This window comes from Eriocheir sinensis, unplaced genomic scaffold (genome assembly GCF_024679095.1).
Source record: "Eriocheir sinensis breed Jianghai 21 unplaced genomic scaffold, ASM2467909v1 Scaffold1180, whole genome shotgun sequence".
Lineage (NCBI taxonomy): Eukaryota > Metazoa > Arthropoda > Malacostraca > Decapoda > Varunidae > Eriocheir > Eriocheir sinensis.
In genome coordinates, this window is record NW_026110497.1 from 100,001 (window position 1) to 109,078 (window position 9,078).

The 9,078-nt window shown below is 47.4% G+C and overlaps 1 protein-coding gene across 1 annotated transcript in view; it reads right to left on the reverse strand.

Moving 5' to 3' along the window:
• The window catches only part of LOC126989462 (ankyrin-2-like), a 71,453-nt gene extending 69,054 nt beyond the window's left edge, over nucleotides 1–2,399 (reverse strand). The window contains exon 1 of the mRNA XM_050848046.1: nucleotides 2,096–2,399. Within this exon, the coding sequence (XP_050704003.1) occupies nucleotides 2,096–2,353 (258 nt within the window). The 5' untranslated portion in view covers nucleotides 2,354–2,399. The remainder of the gene's footprint in view (nucleotides 1–2,095) is intronic.
• Between the last annotated feature and the right edge of the window lie 6,679 nt (nucleotides 2,400–9,078).

The window sequence follows — 9,078 nt, forward strand, 5'->3', positions numbered from 1 at the left end:
CACCGGGGTAGGAAAGTCTGCAGACCTCAGGAAATGGTGGGACCTCGTCAATGAACACGGCCCTAAAATAGGGTACCATCCCAACGCCACGAAGTCTGTGGTGATTGTAAAACCAGAGGCATACGATCGGGCCAAAACAGCATTCCAGGGCAGTAACGTGAAACTGTCAGTGACTGGAGAAAGACACCTCGGGGCAGCCATTGGAACAGCTGAATACAGAACCAAATATGTGAAAACAGCTGTAAAGCGCTGGGAGTCCGAACTGCAGAGGCTGAGCGAGATCGCCAAAACAGAACCGCAGGCAGCCTACGCAGCATTTACGTACGGTGTCAAGCATAAATGGAATTACCTCATGAGGACAGTTCCTGATGTTGCTCCGTTACTAAAACCTCTGGAAGATGCTATCACAAACACCTTCATACCGGCGATAGCAAATGGGAGATGTCCCAGTGACCAGGAGAGAAAATTGCTGGCGTTGCCGCCAAGAATGGGTGGGCTCGGAATCACCAACCCGCAAAATCTGTCTGAGTCTGAATTCGGGAACTCAATCCGAATCACAGCCTCCTTGACCGGATATATTACCAATCAAAATGAAAGGGGAGAAGACAACCCTCAAGATATTAGGTCACTAAGGAATGAAATCTCCATAAACAGAGAAGGAAAACAGAGAGACACTCTGAGTGACCTAATGAGAACTCCCAGAAGACACAAGGAGGAGGAGAGATATTGCACAGGAAGTGGGCGCTTCAAACTGGCTAACCACACTACCGATCAGGGCAAAAGGCTTCAACTTAAACAAAAAAGAATTCACTGATGCCCTTGCCCTCAGGTATGGCTGGCCTGTGGATGGGCTCCCAAACATGTGTAACTGTGGCTCACCCTTCAACCAAAATCATGCCATGACATGCAAGAGAGGAGGTTTCGTCTGCATGAGACATGATGAAGTAAGAGACGTAACAGCTCAGATGCTGAAAGAAGTCTGCCACGACGTGACTGTGGAACCCTGCAACCTCTGCAAGGCGAACACCTCGCCAGACGCACCGCTAATGTTTCGAACGAGGCACGAGTGGATGTTAGCGCCAGAGGGTTTTGGACTCGTGGACAAAGGGCATATTTTGACATAAGGAGCTTTGATCCCATGGCCCATTGCCACAGAGACCTGACCCTTGATGCAGCCCACAGAAGAAACGAACAAGAGAAGAACAGAGCATATGAAGAAAGAATACAGAATGTGGACCAGGGCTCCTTCACCCCGGTAGTATTCACGACGGCAGGAGGGATGGGACCAAGGGCGCAGAGCTTCTACGCAAGACTCGCCGAAACACTGGCGGATAAGAAACAACAGCCAAGAAGCAGTGTGGTCGCCTGGATGAGATGCAGGCTGTCCTTCTCCCTCCTGAGGTCAGCCTTGGTCTGCCTGAGAGGAACCCGGTCACCTGCACCCAAAACCACCCGCATTGCTGACCTGGACTTTGAAGCGACGGTGGTTGATAGTCGTATCAACCACAAGCTCTGTTAGCTTAAAAGTAATATGTTTAGTAAAGTTTGTAATATTGAATAAAGATAGTTGTCGGCCACAGTCATTGGCGGGGTGGGGCCAATGAATTGCTTTGTGAAAGGATATGAGAGAATATACCGCTCACAACGCAACTTCAGTATGGGCCCGTAGTAGTAGCAAAGTAGTAGTAGTAGTAGTAGTAGTAGTAGTAGTAGTAGTAGTAGTAGTAGTAGTAGTAGTAGTAGTAGTAGTAGTAGTAGTAGTAGTAGTAGTAGTAGTAGTAGTAGTAGTAGTAGTAGTAGTAGTAGTAGTAGTAGTAGTAGTAGTAGTAGTAGTAGTAGTAGTAGTAGTAGTAGTAGTTGTAGTAGTAGTAGTAGTAGTAGTAGTAGTAGTAGTAGTAGTAGTAGTAGTAGTAGTAGTAGTAGTAGTAGTAGTAGTAGTAGTAGTAGTAGTAGTAGTAGTAGTAGTAGTAGTAGTAGTAGTAGTAGTAGTAGTAGTAGTAGTAGCAGTATTATTATTATTAGTAGTAGTAGTAGTAGTAGTAGTAGTAGTAGTAGCACCACCACTGCTATCAGGACTGTGTTCGCCCCAACTCACCTCTCCACACTGGTGCTTGGTCAGCACCGCCAGCACCTCCTCGTGCCCTGCCCGCCGTGCCAGGTCAGCGGGGGTCATGCCGTCGGGGGTCAGCACGTGGGGGCTCACGCCCAGGTGCAGCAGCTCGCTGACCATATCCGGGGACAGCCCGCGCTGCGCCGCGCGGTGGAGGGGCGTCAGGCCGGCCGCGTCCATCTCGTGGCAGTCACAGAGCTTGAGGATGTCAGCCTTCAGCAGTTCCGCCTTGCCCTCCGCCATGCTGGACACAATGTGGCGGTGAAAGTCTTCATCCCAGCCTCGCCGGATCCTCTGCGGTGGCGAGCACGTGGAAACGGTGACACTAGTGACGCCATTACTACAGTTTGTCTGTTAAATAAATATGTTGGGTTAACTCACATCTGCATACCATTATTTTTTTTCTTTCTCAAGAATATATTTTTGTATTGTGTGTGTCTGCTTTATTGTTCTCATATGCCTCTATATAATAGTGTGCGTACCTGGCTTCAGCCTAAAAAATGAATGAACAACACTTATCTGTATTTATAAACCCTTGCCCTGTTGTTCCCAGCAAACAATAGGCTAGGTTAAAGCCTGGTACCCATACTATTATATAGAGGCATAAGAAAACAAAAAATCAGACATACACAATGCAAAAATGTACTCCCAAGGAAGGCGATAAATAATGGTATACGAATGTGAGTTGGCCCCGCCCCCCGGCGTGACGTCATAACGCAGGAGCCAATCAGCGAGCAGCGGGAGCGGCGGCGACACGTAAATTCTCAAAATCTTTGCATTAAAACAGCCTGTAATCCGCCATCAGATTGTTGGGGTGTTTGCTGCTATTGTATATTTCCCTCACACCAATGTAGATTTATACAGGCTACTTGATATTTTTGTTTGTTTTACGGGAGAGGAGAAAATTGAGGAGGAAAAGAACTTTCTCCCAGGCAGAGAGCATTGACACACATTTCGCGGACGGGCTGCAGCAACAACACTAATGGTTGTGATGGTGATGACATGATGACGGTCATGTTATAATGGTGATGACATGATGACGGTCATGTTATAATGGTGATGACATGATGACGGTCATGTTATAATGGTGATGACATGATGACGGTCATCTTATAATGGTGATGATAAGAATGGAAGTGATGATGATGATGATGATGATAATAATAATAATAATAATAATAATAATAATAATAATAATAATAATAATAATAATAATAATAAAATAATAGTAATAATAATAATAATAATAATAATAATAATAATAATAACAATAATAATAATAATAATAATAATAATAATAATAATAATAATAATAATGATAATAATAATAAAAATAATAATAATAAAAATAATAATAATAATGATAATAATAATAATAATAATAATAATAATAATAATAATAATAATAATAATAATAATAATAATAATAATAATAATAATAATAATAATAATAATAATAATAATAATAATAATAATAATAATAATAATAATAATAATAATAATAAAAATAATAATAATAATAAAAATAATAATATTGGAGAGGGTAGAGAAAGAAGGGGAAGGGAGTAGAGGGTGTGAAGAAGGAAGGGGGAGATATATGGACGGGGTAGGGAAATAAAAGGGGATGGAGGGGGTGGGTATGAAATGGGGGGATGGAGGGTGTGGGGAGGAAGGGGTGCGGGGTTGAAATGGTGGGTAAGTAAGGTAAAGGGGGCTGGAGAGGGTGGGGAAGGAAGAGGAAGGGGGTCTATAGTGTGGGGAAGGAAGAGGAGGGGGGATGGAATGCGTGGGGAGGAAGGTGTGGCAATATGAAATGCTGGGTACATAAGAACATAAGAAGAACATAAAAACGTAGGGAAACTGCAAGAGGCCGGGTGGCCTACACAAGGCAGCTCCAAAATCCCCCCCACTACTCACGATGGGCGAGGTGTAGTTTCAGGGGTTACAGGTAGAGGCTTGATCCTCGTTTACCTTTGGTACGGGCGAACGCTCCAGTATCCTGTCTCCTTACTGCACCCACACCTCACTGCCACCTATCATCCTCGTCCATGTAGCTATCCAGTCTACTCTTAAATCAAGCTATCGTTCCTGCACTGACTATGTGATTGCTGAGTCTATTCCACTCCCTCATCACCCTATTACTAAACCAATGCTTGCCTATACCTCTCCTAGATCTATACTTTTTTCTAATTAAATTCATTACTGCCTGTTCTATCCTGCTGGCTAATTCTCAGTACTTTGCTTATATCGCCTTTGTTGTAACCCTTGAACTATTTGAATACTTCTATCTGATCTCCCCGCACTCTTAGTCTTTCTAGTGAATGTATGTTTAGATGTTTCAGCCTATTTTGATATGGGAGGATCCTCAGTCCCTGAATCATCTTGGTCATCCTCCTCTGAACTGATTCTAGCAAGTTGATGTCCATTCTGTAGTGTGGGCACCAAAACTGGACAGCATAATCTAAGTGTGGCCTAACTAACGCTAAATAGAGTCTGAGGATGACCTCTGCACTCCTGTTGGTTACCGTCCTGTTAATAAAGCCTAATACCCTGTTAGGGCAGTGGAGGGGGAGGGGAAAGAAGGGGAGGGGGTCTAGGGGGTGAGGAAGGAAGAGGAGGGGGTATGTAGGGCGTGGGAAGGAAGGGATGGTGGGATGATATGGTGGGATGAGAAGAGGGGTAGAAGGGGTTTGGAAGGAAGAGGAGGGGGTGTGGAGGGGCAGGAGAAAAAATGGGGAAAGGAGTGACGGGGAATGAAGAAGGAAGGGGAAAGGGTATTGAGGAAGTGGTGAAGGAAGGGGAAGGGGAATGGAGAGGGAGGAAAAATGGTAAGTGTGGGTTGAGGGAGTGGGGTAGGAAGGGAGGGGTATAGAGTGAGGTGGACAGGAGGGGTAAGGTGGGATGGTGTGGTAGGAAATGAAGGGAAAAGGGATGGAGGGGCAAGGGAAGGAAGAGAGGGGAGGAGGAGGGGTGTGGAATGAAGGGGAGGGAGAATGGATGGGGTGGGAAGGAAAAGGACGGGTGATGGAAGGGCTCGGGAAGGAAGAGGGGAGATGGAGAGGGTTGGGGAGGAAGGGAAGGGGACTGAAGGGTGGAAAGATGGGGGAGCGGGGATCGAGCGGGTGGTTAGGAATGGGTGGGGGGTAGAGGCGTGGGGAAGGATTGGGAGGGAGGATAAAGAGGGTGGGAAGAAGTGCAAGGGGTGGATGGGATGGTGAAGGAAAGGAGAGGGATGGAGGAGGTGGGGAAGGAAGGGAGTTGGGATGGTGTGGGTTAGGAAGGAAGGGAGGGGATGGAGGGAGTGGGGTAGGAAGGGGGAATGGAGGATTGAAAAAAGGAAGGTTAGAGGAAGAAGGAGGCGGTGGGGTAGGAAGTGCAGAGAAGGAAGGGGTGGGAAAGGAAGGTTAGCAGGGATGGAGGTAATATTGAAGTAAGAGGAGGGGGGTGGAGGTGGTGGGGAAGGAAGGGTAGAGGGAAGAAGGGGTGTCAAGGACGGGGAGTTGTTGATTGATAGGATGGGGTGGATAGGGTTGGGGGATGGATTGATGGGTAAGTAACGGGAGGAAGGGATGGAGGGGTGGGGAAAGTGGAGGGAAAATGTTGGGCTGGGGAAGGGCAGGCGCCGGGGGATGGAGGTGGTGGGGAAAGAAGGGGAGGGGGGATTGAGTGGGTGGGAAAGAATGGGATGTGTGATGGAAGGAGTGGGAATGACGACGAGGAGGGACCGACGTGGTGGGGAGAATTTTGTGGGGGATGGAGGGGTAGGGAAGGAAGGGGAGGGGGATGAAGGGGGCAGAAAATGAAGGTGAAGGGAGATGAGTGGTTGAGGAAGAAAAAAAAAGGGAGATGGAAGGGATCGGGAAAGAAGGAGGAAGATTAGAAGGGAGGGGAAAGAAAAGGAGTGGGTGGAGGGGGGGTGGACGGAAAAGGAGGGGGATCGAGGGTGGTTGGGAAGAATGGGGAGGGTAGATGGAGGGAGTGGGGAAGGAAGGGAGGGGGATGGAGGGGTGGGGAAAATGGAAGGTGAATGGAAGTGGTTTTATTTCCGGGGTGTTGTTGTTCGGGGGTTTGGGTAGTTGGGTAAAGAAGGCGAGGACGGGAGGGCGGGGGTGGGGAAGTGGAGGGAGGATGGAGAGGAGGGTAAAGAAAGGAGGGGGATCGAAGGTGTGGGAAGGGGAGGGGAGATGGAGGGGGTTGAGAAGGAGGAGTAGGAGAGATGGAGGGGTGAGGATGGAAGGGGAGGGGGTATGAAGGGGATGGGGAAGGAAGGGGAGGGGGGATAGAGGGGAAGGAGCCAAAGCGGAGGAGAGATGGAGGGTGAAGATGGAAGGGAAGGGCATGGAGGGATGGGGAAGGAAGGAGGGGTATGGAGGAAGGGATAAGAAGTTGAGGAGAGATGGAGGGTGAAGATGGAAGGGAAGGGGTACGGAGGGATGGGGAAGGAAGGAGGGGGTATGGGGGACGGGATAAGAATTTGAGGAGCGATGGCGGGGGTTGGGAAGGCAGGGTAGGGGTGATGGAGGGGTCTGGAAAGAAGAGGATGGGAGATGGAGGGGTTGGGAAGGAAGGAGCGTGGAATGATGGATGTGGGGAGGGGGGAAGAAGGGCGGTGGGGATGGTGAGGTTAGTCTTATAAATGTAAAAAGATAGTTATGTGGGATGTTTCTTCTTTTTGTAATTATATTTCGGTGTTTTCTCTCCTTTGTTAGTTTCCTTTTTTTTTTTCTCCAATCTATCAGATATATATTTCAATAACCTCTCTCTGACATTTACTGTAGTGATACTTTTGAGTTTTGTTTTTAGTTTTAGCGACTTCGATTTTTTTTTACTTGCTTTTTTTGAGCTAAATTTTGTTCCTCATTTTCCTCCTTCACCTCCTCCTTCTCTTCTGTATATTCCTGACGCTCACGCTCCTCATGTAACAAACGCAGCTACTGGTCGTGCCCCACCTATTGATACTTCTCTTGATCCTGCTCCTTCCCTTCCTCCTTTTCGTTCTCCTCCACCAAGTGACTGTCAGGCAGATCACGGCTCTGGAGCAGGCAACCTCGTAATGAGCCAATAGGTTTTCTGTTGCTTGTCTTTCCATGTTTCCTCCTCCTCCTTCTCCTCCTCCTCTTCGTCCTCCTCCTTCTTCTCCTCCTCCTCTGCCTCCTCCTCCTCTTCCTTTTCCTCCACCTCCTCCTCCTCCACCTCCTCCTCCTCCTCCCTTTCTTCCTCTTCTTAGTTTGTTTAGGGGAGATATAATGACATCTTTATTTATTTTCCGAGAGAAGTGTAATGACTGTGGAAACAGCGATCAGGAACAAAGCTTGGATTCATAAGATTCTGAGGATTATCATTCTTTCAAAAGCTTTATAAGAACGAGAATGCAAAACTATAGTACGGTAGTTTGAAGGATTTGAGCGGTCAATCTTCTTACGCACACGTTGCATGTAGGTGTGCTTCCAGTCTAAGTCAATATACACCAAGTCAAGTCATACGCAGGTTTGTGGAAGGAGACACGGCTGAGGCGTGGTTTATGCGTGACGCTGCTTGAAGCCAAACTAGAGAATGTAGAAACAGGGATTTAGTAGAGAAAACGAAGAAAGGCGGACTAATTTAAATCAATCACTTCAATATGCCCTCCCACACATCCAACACCGCCGTTTGTAGGCATTGGAATTACAGTCACGCAATAGCACAATAAAAAATATATTTTTTCGTCAGTGGCTTGCCTGAACGCGCTGTGAAAGAAGGCCAGAATGCACATCCAGAGTGCATATACGGCCCCAACTTTAGTCACCTCTGAACTGGCGGGTATTATTTATTTTTTTTTAGCTTCAAGTGACTTCGTCAGACTGCTCCGCCCCAAAACCTCCTCCTGCGCGTACCGGTCGCAGTTTTGAAGCAGAGTGACTTGACTTGGTATATATAGACTTAGCTTCCAGTAGGACAGAGAGATGCATGTTGAGAAGCAGAGACGAAAGAGTTTGACCAGGCGGGGAGTCAGCACGGTAGCACAGACTTCAAGGGTAATAGACCTTCAATCATGTCCATTAGTCTTCTGAAGATGGAGCCCCAAGAGAGAATAGAAAACATTATTCCTTATAAATAAAGAGCAGGCATAATGGAGCCAGAGGAGGGATCAGTGGGATCAATATGCCCTGAAGCGTTCAGAGTGGAATTTCAAGAGAAAGTTCAGCTTTGGAGACAGATGTGACAGCTGTAGGTTCACCGAAATTAGACAGGTTGGGAAGATATAAAGGTTAAAATAGTTAGACATATGTTGTGTTAGAATTGGAGTAGGAGAGAGGATTCACATTTTTTAGTAAAAAAGGAGTGTTGGGTAAGTCGGAGAACAGATATGGAGCGATTCCGAGCCGGAATTAAAAGATCTTGATTAGCAAAAGCTTCTGAGCTGAACCCTCTCTGACTGAAGCAGGGCTGTTCAGCGCGAGGAGCAGGCAGAGGGCGTGAAATAGGAGGCGCCATCCTGCTTGGTTCATGCAGCCCCCCAGGAGCTCATCTTTGTCCTCTTTCCGAGTGAATCTAGAGTCCGGTAGATAGATGGTCTTCAGGACAGCATGTGGGTAGTCTTGGGCCACTCGGCGATGGCTGAAAAACTGCCAGCTTGTTTGTCAAGGCGGCGGGACGCAAAGCTGCGTCTTCCTGAACGCCACGACAGCACGCTGACCACTCAGCCACCGCCTCCCCAGTGAGTCTGGAGTGTTGGGCGTCTCCAAGGCCGGAGGTATACGTGCTCAGCCAAATCCTCTAGATCATGAAGGAGAGCTAAATTGTTGGCTAGCTCACCAGGCCGGTCAGTGAAAGACGATGAAAGTCAGAGCTGCTGGCGAGCAGTGACGCTTCCCAAGCTGGAGATTAATAGAAGGGAGAGTGAGTCAAGCTGTTCTCGCTCCACTTTGGAATTCAAGTGGTCAATGTTCTTTACCTAGTTGGCAGTCATGTGAGAGATGAACACCACA